Source organism: Erinaceus europaeus, chromosome 8 (assembly GCF_950295315.1).
Source record: "Erinaceus europaeus chromosome 8, mEriEur2.1, whole genome shotgun sequence".
NCBI classification, from domain to species: domain Eukaryota; kingdom Metazoa; phylum Chordata; class Mammalia; order Eulipotyphla; family Erinaceidae; genus Erinaceus; species Erinaceus europaeus.
This window is the reverse complement of record NC_080169.1, coordinates 28,111,061-28,130,703: the sequence shown is the minus strand read 5'-3', so window position 1 is coordinate 28,130,703 and position 19,643 is coordinate 28,111,061. Positions and strand designations below refer to the sequence as shown.

Here is a 19,643-nt window from a genome sequence, read left to right as displayed (position 1 = left end):
ATCAGGTTCTTCAGATCGCGTCAGGTGACATCTAGGGCTTTGGGGGGGTGTGCCACTGTAGTCGTGCCATCTAGTGGGTGATGTCAGGGTGTGCAGGGGTCCAGATGGTTTTTTCTGGGATTCCTGTGGAAGAAACACAAACAATCTGCTTCTCGTGGTTAGCAGGGCATCTGATTTGAATGCTTTATAGAAAAAGAGGTTTGGTGCCTTAGCCAACTGAGTATTGGGGGATGTATCTTTCCTATTCATTCATTATTATTATTTTATATTATTTGTCATGGTAATCAGCCGTTATCTGGAAGGTCCTGGGTGATTCATGGGGAAAAAGAACTTATCTTTTAACAAGGACTCTAAGGTGTAGGGAAGCGGGATCTTATCTCTTTTTTTCTTTTCTTTTTTGGTATTTTGCCTTTTGTTGCCCTAGTTGTTTTATTGTTGTAATTATATTGTTGTTGTTACTGATATTGTGATTGTTGGATAGAACAGAGAGAAATGGAGAGAGGAGGGGAAGACAGAGAAGAGGAGAGAAAGAGACACCTACAGACCTGCTTCACCGCCTGTGAAGGGACTCCCTTGCAGGTGAGGAGCCAGGGGCTCAAACTGGGATCCTCAAGCTGGTTCTTGCACTTAGCACCACCTGCTCTAAACCCGCTGCGCCACCACCCGATTCCCAGGAACTATCTTTTAACATAAACTCTATGGCCATGCCAATAGCAACCTTGAGGGCACATGTGGCTCCCCACATGTCCCCCTTTCTTATATCATGTTTTGATGTTTGGCGGACTTTGTTTAGTGGCAAGGCGGATTGTGCCTGTCTTAGGTTGGGGATCAGCCTTCCGTCTTACCCGTCATTGGAACACCTGGTCATTTTTGCCCAGTAGTACCAGGTGCCCTGTCTTAGGTTGATTGGATAGCGCTAGTTTCCCTTTTACCCGTCATTGGCTAGCCAGTCCTCTACATGGTGGATGTTCTGATGGAGGGGGGCAAATCCTCCACAGCAACTCAATATTCTGCCATGTCCGGCCTATGATAGTGAGTTTGTACAGGTTGCATCTTTATGGCATCAATCTGTTGTTGCAAAAAGGCCATAAGCTTATTAAAAATTATAGGATATACTGTAAGCAGAAGATGTAAAACAAGTAAGGGTCCCACAACTAAGGGTAGACAGGTAAGGAAGGGGGAATGTATCCATTGGTATGAAGAGGTGGGATCATATCTCAAGTCTAAGGGAAGCAGTCAGTGGATGTGATGACCAGGGGAACAGCCATTTGTCTTTGAGGGTAGTAAAGGATGTCTGTGGCATGGGTGCTGTTATAAAGGGAAACATCTTTAAATTGTTGGCTGACAAAGGCAGCCCTATGGTGGCAAGACAAGATTCCCCAGTTAAGTTTATAAGAATATGTGAATGTTAATGTACATAGGTTGTATATGGAGGAACGTTTTATAGTTTAATACCTTACCATATGAACAGATGATTCTTCATATGAAGGCTTGATAGCTGTACTCACTTACCTGTGAAAAAAAAACTTGTAACAAGTTAGAGGTTTACTATAGTTGATACCTCGATGATTGTAATTGGTTTGAATATCTTTATGATTTTGTTAAAAGGTCATCTAATGTGACCTCCTGTAGCAGTCTCTACAGCAGGATCTTTAGACCAATTATAGTTAAAATATATATTGATTTTTAACCATTTTTACTTTTGAGTATAAACAGACTCAGGTTACTTAGAGAGTTAACGTATGTTAGTAACAATGTTTTTAACATTTGCAGTGCCAGATTGATGCCAGATCTATTGTGGATTAATTTCCACAAGATAGTTTACAGGGCACTTTTGGGGGCCCTCCAAAAGCATCCTGTATACAGAATTTGCATTTTAGTTTTGGGGGTATATTGTCACGTTAAATATTTAGACGTTACCTTAAATAGTAACTTTAGCAAATTAACTTTACCTTTCCTGGTAGTGATATAGCTTCAAGGTTACACTTTTAACCATTAAGTTAATATTTTACCAAACTTGAAACATACATATAAACATTTAGTTATAACACACAGGAGGAAAAAAAACTTTTGTTATAAAAACATATCATTAAAAAAAACAAATTTATATTTGTCATTACTCACACAGTTTAAGACTCAACACTTACATATATACCAAACCTTAATAAAATCAAAAGAGAGAGAAAAAAAATTGGAATTTTTCTGGACATCTCCAGAAATTTTGGCTGCATCCAGCATTTTTATATAAAATATAAAATTACCTTATAGAGTACTCTGTGCAGATGGGTCATGCAAAAATTTTTGGTCATTCAACACACACACTCACAAAACACAACTGGCCAGTCATAACATAAGACATTCAGGGGAGGGGTAGGAGAGAGGGCTCTGTGAGCCAACTTTTGTAGATTCTGCCATGTCATATTATGGATCCTGGGATGTATCCTGCGGCTAGTCCTCTTGAATTTCTTGTTCTTCAGGGATAACAGTGCCATCATGAGGGTATTGTCGGACATGGCGGGCAGGAACCCAGACAGGTTTAGAGTAATTATGTGGGAAAATGCATGCAAAACCTCTTCCCATGGTCAATAGAGGGTCAGGCCCTTTCCAAATTTTATCAAGTGGATCTTTCCATTTGGCCTTAATAGATGGGAGAGTAGATGGTGTTTGCCAGTGAAGAATAATAGGAGGTAAGTCCGAGTTATTGTAAATATTAAAGAGATTTAACATAGTTAAGGCTTTTGCTAGCTGGATATTGGGGGGGTACATTCATCCTTTGTCTTTAATTGATCCTTAAGGGTTTGATGGGCCCCCTCTTGTCCCTGTGGATTATAGGGAATGCCTGTGGTATGAGTAATGTTCCAGAGGGAACAAAAATCTTTAAATTGTTTGCTGGTAAACGCAGGTCCATTGTTAGCTTTCAGTTGAAGAGGTAAGCCCATCACACCAAAACAGGAGAGCATATGGCTTATAAGCTTTTTAGAGCTTTCTCCTGTCTGAGCTGTTGCCCACATAAATTTAGAAAAGGTATCAATTGAGACAAACACATATTTTTGTTTGCCAAAGTTTGGTATGTGGGTGACATCAATTTGCCAAATAGCATTAGCTTTTAAGCCTCGGGGGTTAACACCAAGAGTCTGAATAGCAGGAGTCTTTATGAGACTTGCACAGAAAGAGCATGTAGCTAGGATATGTTTTAACTGTGGTAAAGGAACATCAGGAAATTGAGCTCGAAGGCCTTTAAGATTAACATGGGTTAGAGAATGGAAATCAGAAGGATCAGAGACAGAGACTAGGAGAGCTCCTGTGGAGGCAAGGCGGTCAGCTGCAGCATTCCCTTCAGACAGGGAACCAGGAAGAGGGCTGTGGGAACGAAGGTGCTGAATATATAGTGGTTGGGTTCGAGAAGAGAGCATAGAGGCGATTTGAGTCAAGAGAGGGGAGAGTGGGTTGTCATCAATTTTCACATAGGAACGAGCAAGCCATGGAATTAAGTTAAAAGTATACACACTGTCAGAAAAAAGGTTGAAGGATTCTGGTACAGCTTTTAATGCAAGGAAAACAGCAGAAAGTTCTTTGTACTGAGGGGAATTCTCAGGAACCTCAGTAAAGAGAGGTTTAGGGGGTTGTTTGTCCGGGTAATATATAAGGGCAACAGCTCCCTTTTTTCCACCATCAGTTAAGACTGTAGGAGCAGGGCAGGGGTAGATAGCATAATGGTTATGCAAACAGACTCTCATGCCTGAGGCTCCGTCAAGTCCCAGGTTCAATCCCCTGCACCACCAGAAACCAGAGCTGAGCAGTGCTCTGGTAAAAAAATAAAAAAAAAAAGACTGTAGGAGCAGAAGGAATGGGATCTCGAGAGAAAAATTTGGGTGCTAGTAGAGGCAAAAGAGGTAAAGAAGCTATCAATTTATTAGAAGGAAAATGGTTATCTATTTGTCCTGGAAACCCCATGAAGCTTATGGCAAAGCGGGAATGATGGCGTATGAGCCACTCTGTATCTGTGAGAGAAAAGGGCAGAATAATTAAATCTGGTTCTTTCCCTAAGACCTGCACAGACCTATTTCTCCCTTGGTGAACCATGATTGCTAATGCGTCTATCTCAGTGAGGAGTCTTGGAGCTCTCCCTACTGGCATGTGAAGCCACTCGAGAACCCCATGGTCCTGCCACAATGCCCCTACTACTGTGGGGGTGAAGTTAAAGATTAGAAGGTTTACCGGAGAGGAGGGGGAGAATTGAACAAGGTGCATGTCCTGGAGGGCCTGGTTAACCCTTTCCAGTGCCGAGGAGGCCTCGGGAGTTAACCTATGTTTTGAGGAGGGCTGTTTGTTTCCTTTTAACAGGTCATACAGTGGTTGGAGGCAGCTTTTAGGCAGATAAAGATACTACCTAAGCCAATTTAAATTTCCAGGAAAACTTTGTAAAGAAGCAAGAGTGAGGTTAGAAGGAAAAGTAACACTAGGTTTTAAGGGACGAATTTGCGTTAGAGAAATCTCTGAACCTAAGAAAGATAATGGAGGAATTAGCTGTATCTTCTCAAGAGCCACATTAAGGCCACTTTTCTTTAATGCAGGAATGAGAAAATCATGTAGGGCACAGAGATCTGTATCTGATTTTCCCCATACTAACACGTCATCCATGTAATGAAAAACATTAAGGCCCTTACGGATATATGAAAAAAGGGCAGATTTAACAGCCTCTTGACAAATTGTAGGACTATTGGCCATGCCTTGGGGCAGCACCACCCATTCAAATCTATCGGCAGGGCTGGCGTTATTAATAGAAGGAACAGAGAAGGCAAAATGTTTACAATCTTGCGGATGCAGGGGGATAGAGAAAAAACAATCTTGTATATCAATAGCTATGATTGGAATTCCTGTGGGAATTGCAGAAGCAAGAGGCAAACCCCTTTGGGGGGAGCCTCAGACCTTCATGGTTTTATTAACCGCATGGAGATCTTGGAGGAGACGCCATTTTCCTGAGCGCTTTTTAATCACAAAGACAGGAGTATTCCATGGGCTTCGAGAATGACGAATGTGTCCCAAGGACATCTGCTCTTGGACGAGCTCCTTTAAAATTTCTAGCTTATCCCTAGGTAAAGGCCACTGTTCCACCCAGACAGGCTCATTAGAAAGCCAGCCTAAGCGGGGAGTTTGGCTACGAACAGTGGCAGTTAGTATTGGGGGTGCTGATTAGATCTGGTCTCGCAGGGGCAGGTGTTACGCTCTGCAGAGGCATCTGTGGATATCCTAACATCAAGACATTCCAGAAGATCTCTGCCCAGTAGGTTGGTGCTAATATCAGCTACCAGAGGGTAAAAGTGTCCAGTAGAACCTTCCGGGTCTTTCCACATGAGCAAATCTCATGTGAAAAATGATTGGGTCACCCCTCCAACCCCATGTATATGGGGTCCCAGGAGGAGTTCCCAATTTTGGGGAACCTCTGCTTGCCTTAAAATCATCTTTTCTGCCCCCGTGTCAATCAAACATTTGAAAGGAATATTGCCAATCCTTACTGTCATAGTAGGGTGACCGCATTCTAAAACAGGAGTGGTCCACAAAATCTCAGGCCCCGAATTTGTACCATTCAGGTACGTGCCATCTTTATGAAATTTGGACCAACAATCTTTCTTCTAATGAAAACCTTTCTGACATCTAGGACAAGGTGTTCGTGGCTTCTGGCTCCCTGACTGAAGCTGGGGTTGCCCTAACTGGAGGTGTGGTTGCCCTGACTGGAGGTGTGGTTGCTCTGACTGGAGGCGTGGTTGCCCTGACTGGAGGCGTGGTTGCAGCTTATCTGGACATTGGTTACGCCAATGCCCTTGGCGGCCACACTTAAAGCAGGCCCCGTTTTGATTACATGGGGTAACTGCATAAACCTGTATCATAATGGATGCCTCATAAGAGCCTGATGTAAGTTCCTGTGTCACTAAAATCCAATTAGCTGGGTGTAGGTGTTTAAGACTAAGGCATGCCTGATGGAATTGTGGAATCATGCCATCCCAGACAATGGAATGCAGGAGGAGAGAACAGACTTCAGGATTATAAATCTTTCTCTAAGGTTGACCTCACCCTTGAGATGAAGTTTCCTAAAGATTCATCAGTGTTTTGGCGAAGAGAGTTAATGGGGACTGAGGCCTCTACTGTGGATGGGTTTAACCTTTCCCATGCTTGTGTTGCGCAGATGCGTACTTGTTCAAAATAACCAGTTGGAAACTTAGCTTCTGCCTGCTGAGTTCCAGTTTCAAACTCTCCTGCTCCAAACAATGCATCAAAATTCCATTCTATCTGTTTGTGACTATTTTCTTGCGATTGTCTAGAGCATACATCAAGGAAGCATGCCTTCTATTGCAGGTAGAGGGGGTCTGGGAGTGCAGCACAAGCCAGGTCTTTCCAGTCCTGGGGGGTGTTAAGGTGCTGGAAAAAGCTCCGTAAAATGGACTTGGTCCATGGTGCATGAGCCCGTCCTCCTTTATGGCTTGTCTGAATTCTCTGAGCTGTTTGGAGGAATATGGATGCCACACCTGAGGATTTTGTCTATTGGGGGCCACATTTACCGGGAAGGTGTGGACTTGGTTTGATGACGCGGGGAAAGAGTCACAGAGGTGGAAGCTGCTGTAGTGGCCGCAGGGGATACTGAACACGTATCTAAAGGGACGGAGCTCTCGGGGCAGACCGCAAAAGGTTTAAGGTCTCTAAACGCTGAAAACATATCCTTTAACTCCTGTATCTCAGCCACAAGGTCTCTTAATGATGAGGTATCAGTGGGAGGAGGGGTTAATGGAAGCTGCAGAAGGAACCAAATACGTGTCTGAAGGGACAGCGAGGGGAGGGGTCATGGAAGCCACAGAAGGAACCGAACATGTGTCTGCAGGGACAAAAGTTTGGGGGCTGACTGCAGATCGCTTAGGGTGTTTAAGTCGTAAGCACATATATCTTAACTCTTGTATCTCAGCCTCAAGGTCACTTAACCTTTCGGCAGAAAACCTTGTACATATCTTGAAAGTAGCAAATATAGCCATGAGAACCCATGGTGTAGCGAAAATTAAAGTGTCTCTGAGATCGAGAACCTGTCCCATGAGAGAGGGATATAATGTCTGGGACACCTCTTCGTAAAACGGAAAAAATCCCATGGTGGGGGGGAAACGCGGGGCCACAGAGTCAGGCGGCTGCCACTTACCTGTGTCTGGGTGCCTTTTCTGGACCTCAGGCCAGGTGTGAGTGCGGGACACGTTGGGCGCCAGGTGTTGTTCTTTGCCGCAGAGAAGAGAGAGAGGAGGTCCGGGGCGAAGAGGGAACACAAATCTTTATTTGTGCTGGCACCTCAGAGTTGGGTGCGAGAGAAACAGGTTGGGCCACGTGGAGGTAGTGAAAATGGCTGCCTCACGCAGTAACCTTTCCTGCGTCTGAACACCGAAATGAAGCACTGGTAAGAGAATGAGGTGCGGAAGAAGAAGGGCTTTTATAGGAGCAGCTTTCGTGAGAATGGAAGGGGGAGGAGTAACCATAGCACTCCAGGATAGGATAATAACTCTCGTGAGAATGGGAGGGGGGAGGAGTGACCAAAGCACTCCAAATATCGCGGGGAAATAGACAATGCCCTGAGGGTACAACATGGCAAAACAGGCACTCCGAGAAGGACAACATGGCAGATGTGACTGCATCTGCACAATTTCCCAGCAGTTCCTGATAGAGATGACCAGTAACAATGGAGAGAGATATTTATTCTAGGTTTAGGCTCATCATGTCTATTTTGGAATTTCAGGAATCCCTGACTCAGGTCCCATCTGATGGGGTGGCCTGATAGTGACTAAAGAGTCACTGTTAAAATATGCTGTCTCTTGCCCTTATTCAGCTTTTGCAGCCCTTGCTTTGATGAGTTTAGCTTTGGAGTGAGTGAGGGAAGTATAATAGGAAGTAGGTGAGGAGGGTATCTAAGTCTAAGTAGACACTATTTCATTATGAACTTTATACTGACTCACTACAGGCTATTGTGTATTTTTGGTTTCAGGTATATATTTTGCCCTAATTTGTGGATATATGTGAAAATATGCTCTGTCTCATGTGATCTAGTCTATGTCTAGGTTTTGGGACTTTGGTTGGAAGTGAACCTCCTGGAATGGAATTAGAGAATACTATGAAAGGAAAGGTCTCAACCAAGTAATGAGGGTGAAGGGTTGACATTCCATGCCTGACATCTCTGGACACAGTCTGAAGTGGAGCACACTGAGGTGGTACTTGTTGCATTGATTAGGTTGGGATTGGTGGATGCAATATCATTTGGTATGAATTGAGAGAAGCATGCAGGAAAGGGAGCCCCACCCTCGAGGTTCCAGGACTGGGGGAAATATAGGCTTTATAGAGGAAGTGAGAGGTTCCTGCTGTCTTAGGGTTTAAGAAGACATTAGATAGTTACTGCTATAATCTCATTATTGGGCAATTGGGTTAACTTTGCAATATCCTTTTGTTAGGATTTGCTGTAACATACACAGAATCACTATAATTTATGTCCTTTGACATTATTTGTATATAGCTGTGCCACTGGTTGCTTCTGTTCTCCCTGGTCTAAGTTTTTTTTTTAATTACATAAACACCATTCCCACCACCAAAAGACTGGTCTAAGCTTTTAACAGAGTCAGCATATCAAAGACTCAGCCTATGTATTAAAAAGACTCAGTCTGTGATTTAAAAAGTTTGAGATATTCAATTTTCTCATCTCATATTAATTAAATAGTGATTTATCTGACTACAAATTGATAGGAGTGTACATAGACATCATTCCTACCACCAAAGACTAAATCTACCCCATCACCCCTTCTCCCCCCCCCTCCCCCCGTGAAGCTGAACATCCACCCTCACCCTCAAACCAGAGTTTTTACATTGGTGCCCTACTCCAACATAACTGTCTTATGTTATGCTCATTTTAGGTTTTCGCTCCCTCTCTCTGTTTTTATTTAGGTGTTTTTTTCTACCCTACTTCTAGCATACCAGTTTAACCTTCATCAACTCTCTTTCTGTTCGTGTTAGCCTGTGCTATATTTTATTTTATCTTAGTTACTGTATTTTTTATCTTTCAGATTCTCTTTAAAACTTTTTAAAGTTAAGACAGAAAAATCGAGAGTAAGGTTGTAGATACAGAGAGGTACTGCAGTACTGCTTCCCTATGTGAAGTTTTACCACTTGTGAAGCAGGTAGGATGAGGGGCTTGCACCTGAGTCCTTATACATGGAAATGTCTGCTCTCAACCAAGTGTTCAACTTCCCAGTCCTTATCTTTTATTATAACTTCTTGTATACTTTTTCATTAAAATTTTAATTTAACTCACAAGCATTCTTAGGACTATAGATTTGAAATGTTCTCATTGTGAGTGATTTCCACTATGATTAATGTCTTGTGAGGACCTGAGTCAGGTTCTTCTGTTTGATAAGTCCTGAGTAGTGACCAAAGATTTGCAGTCACAAATGCCTGACTAAGGCTGTAGAACTGAGGTTGCAGCAGCCTGGGTAATAACCAGAAGTTTGAAGTTGCAGGGTGGAGAACAGATTCTGGTAGGCTCTGTACCATCAGTAGAATACTTTCCCTTGGTTCTTCCCCCAGGAACTGAATTTCAATTTGCCTGTGTCCCTCAGGAATGCTTTTGGCAAGTTGCTATTGTAGTTGGGAAAACTGTAACTGCAACTCACATAGTGGGGGCCTAGATTTTAGATCAGCCTACCCCCTGCTCTTCAAATTAAAGTTCTGTATTTCACGAGTCTCTTCCTGGTTTTATGCCTTGTTGTGTTGTGTTGTAGAGTTAACTTTTTTTTTTTTAACTTATGGTTTCTTTGTACTCTTGATTCTTGAATGCTTTAATCTCTTATGGAGGAAGTTTATTAGATGTCTAAACTTGTTTATACCCAGTGTCTTCTATGTATGGTCTATCTTTGTTTTTTGGATAAAGGAAAACAGACCCCTCTATTTGGTCATTGTGGCCCTACCTTATGTTTTCTTTTGGTATGTTGTATGTATATACCTTTATTCTCTGGTATGTAAGTTTTATGAGGGTAGTACTTTGTCTTTCTTGTGTATTTTTATTTTCCTTACATTGTAAAGTTTATAAATGATGTTCAGCTCCAGGCATAAGGTCACAATTGAGTACTATCGAATTGATGAAATGAGCAACTTGTTTTTTATTTTTCAAATGAGGCTTTTGATTTATCTATGGAAGAACCACTAACTTCTGAATATACAATCAGTAATATTGATGAAATCCTAGAGAAGACTGAATCAAGTGTCTGCAAAGAGTTGGAAATTTCTCTGATTGTGAGTATTAATATTTTTTACTATTGCTTCCTTTGGATTACCATAGTTTATCCTGCTGCTTAGAATGTGTTAAGACTGGCCTTTGCTTTGTTTGTTTTTAAAGTTTATTTTAATTATTTTTTAAAGATTTTATTTATTATGAAGAATGATAGGCAGAAAGAAAGAACCAGATATCCCTTTGGTATTTGGGCTTCCTGGGACTGAACTAGGGAACTCATGATTGAGAGTCCAATGTTTTATCCATTGCACCACCTCATGGACCACTGCTTTCTTTTTAGAGTTTTTTTTTTTTTTATATTAACACTGTCAGACCTTAATACAAACATAATACATTATATTATTCTTCCATGGGTTGATATTTTCATTTTAATAGTACTTTCCACATTTTAAAATGTAGTATTCATTTACTTCTACAAAAATTTTTCTGGGTAGGTTAGCTTGATTTGAACATTTGTTTGTTCATTCATTTTGTCACTAGGGTTATTGCTTGGACTCTGCCTGCAACTATTCCACTTGTCTTGGTTGCCATTTTTTTTTCTTGCTAGAGGGTGAGAAACAGAAGAGGATAAAGAAAGATACAAAGAGAAAGAAAGAAGGGAAGACACCTATAGTATTGCTCCACTGTTTGTGAAGCTTCCCAGAGATTTGAATGCATGGTCCTTATGAATGGTAACTTGTGAGCTCTACCAAGTGAGCCACCACTTGGTCCCTGTTATATCATTTGAATCTTGAGTTTGTCATATCCAATGAAATGAGACCCTTCAGTCTGTGAAAACTTGAATAAAATAGGGTTGGAGGGGTAGATAGCATAATGGTTATGCAAAGATACTCTTTGGGTCTCCAAAGTCCCAGATTCAACTCCCTAAGCCAGAGTTGGTAAGTGCTCTGGTTTAAAAAAAAAAAAAAAGGAAAACTTGAATAAAGTCTGTGATAGCTTTGGTGTATTTTGGAGTCTCCCAGTTTCATTCAGGTAATTTACTATCTCAGTAGTTATGCTCTGCCTTCTACTATGTTTTTTTTTGTGTGATTTAGTTCATATTGGCATTAAAAAAATATATGCTGGAGTTGAAGTTGGATAGTGGCAATCACAATAGTAGAGCACACATCTTATAATGTGTGAGGACCCAGCCTGAACAGTGCTGTAGGTTTCTATCCTCTGTCTAACCCTCTGTAAAAAAAAAAAATTACTGCCAGGAGTGGTCAAGTCAGCATGCAGGTATTGAGTCCCAGCAATAACTGGTGGCAAAAAAGCTATAACAAAATCCCCTCAAAACAACAACAAAAACATGCACTTTACTGTATTTCCCTATAGTTACATAGTTCCCATTTAAATTGTTTTATAAGACTTGATTTTAGAAATTACTCTGAATAGATCACTTTTTCAAGACAAAGTATTGAAATTTTATGTATTTCATTCTCATATGTAGTATATTAGTTGTTATGATTTATCCTCATTTTGTACTCTACAAATTTAGGAAGAATAGTGCAAAAGGAGTAAAATTTCTCACGTGGACATCAATATTTCTTCCAGTGTCTCAGAAAAGTTTGTATTTAAGAAACATTTTGAAATGGATATAGAATTTTTAGAAGTATATTTTGAGGTTTATTTCCTGTCATTAATTTTTTTATTTTGAATATACATATTTTCCATGTGTATAATTTCATTTAGGAACAAGGTGACGCAGACAAGGAGATAATTTTAAATACATATAGTCAAGTACTACAAAAGATTCGTTCAGAGGAAAGACTTATTGCTGCCATACAATCCAAGTACAAGGACAGTATTGAGGTCAGATTATGTTTTGTTTTATTAATCTTATTATATATTGATATTTGAATATTTTAATACTTGAAATTTTATAGACTATTTTAATATCCACTATGTAGGTAGGTTATTATTGCTAGAAAAAAACTTGGCATTGTTATTTGATAAATGGTTAAACTTACCCCATGGTGGAAATGGTGGTTTATATTTGTATAAATACATTGAGCTTTATTATTGTCTTAAATCTTTCTATTTTATTTTAAGATACACCTTTACCATCTTTCATTTTCTGCCTGTGCAAGTTTATAATTGAAATATTTGCTCCGGGGGCTGGGCGGTGGTGCACTGGGTTAAGTGCACATAGCGCAAAGCACTAGGACCTTTATAAGGATCAAGTTTGAGCCCCCAGAACCCCCCCCTGCAGGAGAAGTTGCTTCACAATTGGTGAAACAGTTCTTTAGGTATCTGTCTTTCTCTCCCTTTCTCTGTCTTCTCCTCCTCTCTCGATATCTTTCTGTCCTATCAAACAACAATGACAACACTAATAACAACAAGGATAAACAACAAGGGCAACTAAAGGGAAAAAATAGGGGACATCTGGAGGTGGGGCTACAGAGTAGCAGCAGCTGTGTACCTCTCCTCTCCTACTCCCCTCTCCCCTCCCCTCCCCAGTCAACTAGGAGAATCAAAGGAGACCACCTGGGACCACAGCAAGACAGGATTAGAACTACTTTGGAAACCCATCAAATCACCAGTGAGTGCAAACACGTATGGCTTGTGGACAGAGAGGAGCCTATGGGAAGACTCTTGAGGCTAAACCCCATATCTACTCCTAAGCCACGGTAATAGTCTGGCAGTTTGCCTTTTGAGGCACCACCTCCAGTCTGTTTTACCAGCAAAAAGACTGCTGAAGGGAGGATTTGCCTGAGGCTCACCAAATGCAACTGTGAGTCTCCATTGCTACTGCCCATCGGAGGCTGGAGCAGCAGCCAGGAGGCCCCATGCTGATGTCTGGCCGGGGAACTTTGGAGAAGATCTACACTCTGGTGGGCTACAGGTGGGGCTGTATAGTGGGAGCCTTTCTACACTGTTCTCCTGTTGAATTGGGGATACATGGTGAATAGCTGCCACAGAGTATAAACAGGACTTGTTTGGAAACTCACAGGGCCAAGTAGTACTTCCACCTTGGCTTTGGCTGCTGGAAGAGTGGCTGAGTTGAGCCCAGGGCTTTGGATCCTCAGGGTGTGGGAGTCTGTGCAAAAGCACTGTATTATCTCTCCTCCACCCTGCTTTATCTCTTGGTCAGGAGTGAGTGATTTAAGCTAAAAGGCTTATAGTTAAATAGCTCTCAGGCTCCTGTAACCTACAGGGAGAAAAAGAACAAAAGAGGCTTTAACAGCCACTGTGCTTCAACTCAGGAATTGAAATAACATTGAAACAGCTGTTAATTTCTACAACTGTGAACTCTTTAAGTACCTTCCTTAGATGCAAGTCAGTCCAAGCAAGAGTGATCAGTAGTTTGAAAAGTACTGAGAGAGGGTCCTCATAACATATTATATACAGTGAGTGGCTAATTAATGAAGAAACACTGGAGAAATGAATCAGGACAAAAGCCGAGCTAAAAGCCCTCCAAAGGTAGAAGCACAAAAGAATGAGGCCAACATCCAAGTACTAATTAAAGAATTAGTCACAGGAGTGAGGAAAGAATTTGCAGGCAACATCATCCGGAATGGGGTAACAGCAAGAAAATACTATCTAAATGTAATTAGAGAGCTGAAAGCTGAAGTAGTAGCTGAGCTAAGAGCACAACTAGCTGAACAAGCTAATATAGTATCAGTACAAGGTAACAAAATATCTGAACTACAGAAAACAGCAGATGGGAGAGACAGTAGAATAAAGGAGGCAGAAAACAGACTTAACAAGGTCAAGGATGAATTAGAGAAAAATAAGACAGAAGTAAGAGATCTCAAAAAGAGATACTGAAAATATCAACATAGGCATGTAGGATGACTTCAAAAGAAATAATACAAGTATTACTGGCTTGCCAGAGGAAGAAAGAGAGGGAGGGGAAGAAAGCATTCTTCAGGACATAATAGCTGAGAACTTTTCTAGTCTAGACAACATCAAAGACATAAAGGGTCAAGAAGTTCAAAGGATCCTAAAAAGAACCCAGACTCAAAGACACCAAGGCACATCATATTTAGAATGAAAAGGAAGAATGATAGGGAAAGGATCTTGAATGCTGAAAGAGAAAAACAAACAGTCACCTACAGAGGAAAACCCCTAAGATTAGAAGCAGATTTTTCCACATAAACACTACAGGCCAGAAGGGAATGGCAATATATCTATTGAATGCTCCATGAGAAAGGCTTTCAACCAGGACTGCTGTATCCTGCTAGACTGTCATTAAGACTAGATGGAATGAGGCATAAAGACCTTTTCAGATAAGCAACAGTTGAAACAATCAACTATCTCCAAACCTGCCCTGCAAGAAGTTCTGAAAGGTCTCTTATAGTCAGATTACCATAAATATGCCATATATCAGAACACTGTAAAAGTTTAGAATAATGGCATTAAAATATCTTCATTCTATAATATCAATTATAGAATGGTCTGAATTCACCTATTAACAGGCACACAGCAGGAAGATGGATCAGTAAACATAACTCACCCATATGCTGTCTGCAGGAAAACCACCTAATTCAACAAGACAAAACAGACTCAAAGTGAAAGGATGGAAAACTATCATACAAGCCAATGACCCACAAAAAAGGGCAGGAACAGCTATCCTTATATCTGACACGATCGACTTTAAATAAAATTTAAAAAGATAGGGATGAGCATTATTTAATGCTCAGAGGGTCAATCAAGTGGTCTTAACAATTATTAACATATGTGCACCCAATGAGAGGCCATTTAAATACATCAAACATCCACTGAAAGGGCTATAGCAATATATTAATAGAAACACAGTATAATAGTAGGGGACTTGATTCAGTACCCCACTCTCTCAACTTAACAGATCATCCAGGCACAAAACCAATAGAGAAACGAGGGAGCCAAATGAAGAGATAGATGAACTGGAACTGTTGAACATTTTCAGAGTCATTTACTCAAAGAAACTGGAATACACATTCTATTCAAATCCTCATGGGTCATTCTCAAGTATAGACCATATGTTAGGTCACAAGGACAGTGTCAACAACTTCAGTAGCATTCCAAAAGTAAATTCCAAGTGGATCAAGGACTTTGATGTTAGATCAGAGACTACCAAATACTTAGAGGAAAATATTGGCAGAACTCTTTTCCACATTAATTTTAAGGACATCTTCAATGAAAAGAGTCCATTTAAAAAGAAGAGTAAGGCAAGAACAAACCAATGGGACTACATCAAATTAAAAATCTTCTGCACAGCAAAAGAAACCACTATCTAAACAGAGACCCCCTCACAGAATGGGAGATATTTACATGCCATACACCAGACAAGAGGTTAATAACCAAAATATATAAAGAACTTGCTAACCTCAACAACAAGAAAACAAATCACCCCATCCAAAAAATGGGGAGAGGACATGGACAGAATATTCACCACAGAAGACATTTGAAAGGTCGAGAAACATGAAAAAGTTCTCCAAGTCATTGATTGTCAGAGAAATGCAAATAAAGACAATACCACTTCGCTCCTTTGGAAATGTCACATGTCAGAAAAAGTAGCAGCAACAAGTGTTGGAAAGGTCATGGGGACAATGGAACCCTCCTGCACTGCTGCTAGGAATGTAAATTGGTCCAACCCCTGTGGTGAGCAGTCTGGAGAACTCTCAGAAGGCTAGAAGTGGACCTACTCTTTGACCCTGCAATTCCTCTCTTGGGGATATATCCTAAAGAACCCAACACACCCATCCACAAAGATTTGTGTATACCCATGTTCATAGCAGCACAACTTATAATATCCAAAACCTGGAAGCAGTCTAAGTGTCCAACAACAATTGAGTGGCAGAGCAAGTTGTGGTATATATACACAATGGAATACTACTCAGCTGTTAAAAATGGTGATTTCACCATTTTCAGCCCATCTTGGATGGAGCTTGAAGAAATGTTAAGTAAAATAAGTCAGAAATAGAAGGATGAATATGGGATGATCTTATAGGCAGAAGTTGAAAAACATCATCATAAGAGAAAACACTAAGCAGAAATCCGAATTGGAGCTGGTGTATTGCACCAAAGTAAAAGACTCTGGGGTGGGCACAGAGGAGAGTACAAATCCTGGACAAGTATGACCGAGGGCCTCATGGGGATTGTGTTGTTATGTGGAAAACTGAGAAATGTTATGCATGTAAAAACTATTGTATTTACTGTCAAATGTAAAATATTAATCCCCCAATAAAGGAAAAAAGGTGGGAATAGCCTCCAAGAGCAGTGAAGTTGTATTGCAGGCACTGAGCCCCAGTGATAACCCTGGAGGCAAAAAAGAAAAAAAAAAAGGAAATATTTTCTCTAAGTGGAAGAATAAGAAATGAAATAATTAATTATAGTTCCCTGAGCCTAACTAAGATACACTTAATTTCAATGTATTCCTTTTTTGGATCATATCCTAATATATATGTTTATTGTGTGAATTGCATTGCTTAATAATCTATTTCAAAAATGTTTGCTTCATTTTAAATGACGCTGTATGGGAGCAAAAATCTACCATTGTAGAATGATAAACTTTGGCAAAAGGTTAACTTCATAGAAGGTCCTCTGAAGACTGGTTAAAGTTTCCTTTTGTGAAAGATGATTACATGTAAACCTCTCCTTGGAAGACTGAATCCCTTTAATAAGTTGAGAAGATAGAACCTAAATCTCCATGCTGTTTTACTGTACTTCCCTAATTACCTCATCTTTTCCCCCCCGTCCTTTCCTTTAGCTAAGTCATTTAAAGATGATATCTGAAACCATGTAAGTGAATTAACTTTTTTCCCCAGGGTTATTACTGAGACTTGCTGCCCACTCTATGAATCCACTGCACCTGGTGGCCTTTGTTTTTTCTCTACTTTATTTTATAGGACAGAGAGAAGTTGAGAGGTGAGGGGAGAGATGGGGAGTGAGAGAAAAAAAAGTTAAGATACCTACAGATGTGCTTCACTGCTTGTGATGTATCCCCACTGCAGGTGGGGAGTAGGGGCTTGAATCCAGGTCCTTGGGTTAGCTTTTTTTTTCCCCACTTTTTTTTTTTTTTTTACTCTTATCAGTTTATATGTGGTTGTTTTATTATTTCTTCAATCTCAGAAAAATCCAGAGGATTCATGGCTCTTAAGTGCAATGACCCAGGTTTGAATCCCCACTCCCCACCTATGGGGTGAAGCAGGTCTGTAGGTGTCTATCTTTTCCCCTCTCTATCTCCCATACTTTCTCAATTTCTCTCTGTCCTATGCAATAAAATGGGAAAACATAGCCTCTTGGAGCAGTGGATTTGTAGTGCTGGCATTGAGCCCCAGCAGTAACCCTAGCGACAAAAACAAAACAAAACAAACAAACAGAAACCAACAAGAGAGGAAATAGGATTATGGGATCATTTCCTTTGCACCCTAATAGTGTATTATGAACGTTTTTCATTAGTTTCTTCTATGCTATGATTTTGAATGACAAGGACATCATTCTTCATGTAGATATACATTATTTAAATTTGCATCTGTATTTTATGTTTTAGCATCTGTATTTTTTCAGATTACGAAGTTGTTTTTAAATTCAAAAATACCACTATACATAATCTTTGAACATATTTTAATTAGTAAGTCAGAAGGGTTTAAAACCCTTAAAATGTGATATATGTTGTCTTAATTACTTTGGGAAAGGTAACTTCTGTTTTCACCGTCATTAGAATTCCGATTTGCATACTTTCTAACAAAGTATGTCTCATTGTACATTTCAACTTGAATTAAGTCTCTTTTACTTTTTCTGCTTTGCTGGAAATTAATGTTCATCTAGGTAGAAATATGGATAAGTAATGAATCATTCAGTATAATTGTTGTGCTTAAAACTGTAGAGTTTATTTTAGTCTGAACTCCTAAGTACTAGCTGAATTGTAACAAAAAATAAATAAATAAATGGTAAGCAGGTATCTTGTTCAGTAAATATTTTGATTGTGTTTTGAAAATATTACTCTTCTCTTATATAGTTTAAGCAACAGATTATTGAATGTTTAAATAAGAGCCCCAGTGTGGATCACTTACTGTCTATTAAAAAGAAACTGAAAAGTTTAAAAGCTCAACTTCGATGGAAAATGGTTGAAAAGAATAATTTGGAAGAAGTAAGGAAACAGTTGCTTTCTATTAAATATGTATACTTTATTTTGTTTGTGCTCTGCTACATAGTAAAAACACACAAATACATTATTTAAAATCAGTGAACCAGAGCCTAGGAGATAACTTAGACTGCTAGAACACTGACTTACATACCTTGAAGGCAGGACCATAGGAAAATGGGGAAAATATATAGACAGTTATAGAAACAATAGTCAACACGTATCTGTAACCTTGGGAGAATCATTATAGTTTCCAATGGAGGGAATGGAGACACAAAACTCTTCTGGTGGGAATGCTGTGGAATTGTACCCCTGTTATTTTGTAATTTTTTAAAACTTTTTTTTTTTAAAGAGGGGAAGGAGTGGTAGTCCTGCAGTCCTGTTTCACCACTCGGGAAGCTTCCCCCTGCAGGTGGGGGGCAAGGGATTAAGCTCAGGTCCTTGTGCGCTATAATGTGCACTCAACCAGGTGCGCCACCACCCAGCCCCTATTTTGTAATTTTGTAAGTCACTAATTAACAAAAACCAAATTAAATCTTAATAAAAATAAATTTAGGGAATTGAGTTATGTTCAGGTTCTTATTCCTAATATTTACATTATGATGGTACAAAAAGTTGTTAGTAGTTTTTTAGAGAGAATGTGTAGGTAATTAGAAGCAAGAATAGTACATGTAGTTGATTTTATATCTTTATAGTTCTTTTCAGTAGGTTTTGAGGAAGTCAGTGTTAGACTAAATTGGTATATTAATTCAACCAGTATTACATGTCTATATAGCTAGGTACATTATGTGCTAGGTACTGAAGTATACATAGAAAATATATAGGCTAATTTGCTGTGAAAATTGCATTAGTTTTTACTAAAAAGACTTATTTTCAGTCTATTAATCCTGTGAATTAATTCTTTTCTTCATGATTAAAGTCTGATGACAATGATGGTTCTGAAATTGAAAAAATACAACAGGAAGTAATTCAGCTGCGCAATAGTGTCTTCCAGGAAATTTATCACGAACGGGAAGAATATGTAAGTATTGTTGCTTTAAAGTTTGGAATTGTTTATTCTAGAAATTGGGGGTGGGGATTGGCACACCTGGTTAAGCCCACATTGTATGAAGCAGAAGGACTCACTCAAGGATCCTGGGTTCAAGCCCCCAGTTCCCCTCCTGTGAGGAGGGGGTATGCTTCACAAATGGTGAAGCAGCTCTATAGGTGTCTGTCATTCTCTCTCCCTTTCTGTCTCCTCCTCTCTCAATTTCTATCTTCTCCTGAAAAATGGAAAAAATGACCAGCAGGAGC

General features: G+C 39.9%; 2 protein-coding genes across 2 annotated transcripts in view; both read left to right on the top strand.

Moving 5' to 3' along the window:
• Nucleotides 1–19,643, top strand: part of LOC103114303 (cytochrome b-c1 complex subunit 10-like) — a 530,783-nt gene that overhangs the window by 407,126 nt on the left and 104,014 nt on the right. The gene's annotated exons all lie outside the window — the stretch shown is intronic.
• Nucleotides 1–19,643, top strand: part of STK31 (serine/threonine kinase 31) — a 115,019-nt gene that overhangs the window by 68,161 nt on the left and 27,215 nt on the right. Inside the window, exons 13-16 of the mRNA XM_007529046.2 lie at nucleotides 10,186–10,302; nucleotides 11,972–12,091; nucleotides 18,225–18,356; nucleotides 19,270–19,371. Of these exons, the coding sequence (XP_007529108.1) occupies nucleotides 10,186–10,302; nucleotides 11,972–12,091; nucleotides 18,225–18,356; nucleotides 19,270–19,371 (471 nt within the window). The remainder of the gene's footprint in view (nucleotides 1–10,185; nucleotides 10,303–11,971; nucleotides 12,092–18,224; nucleotides 18,357–19,269; nucleotides 19,372–19,643) is intronic.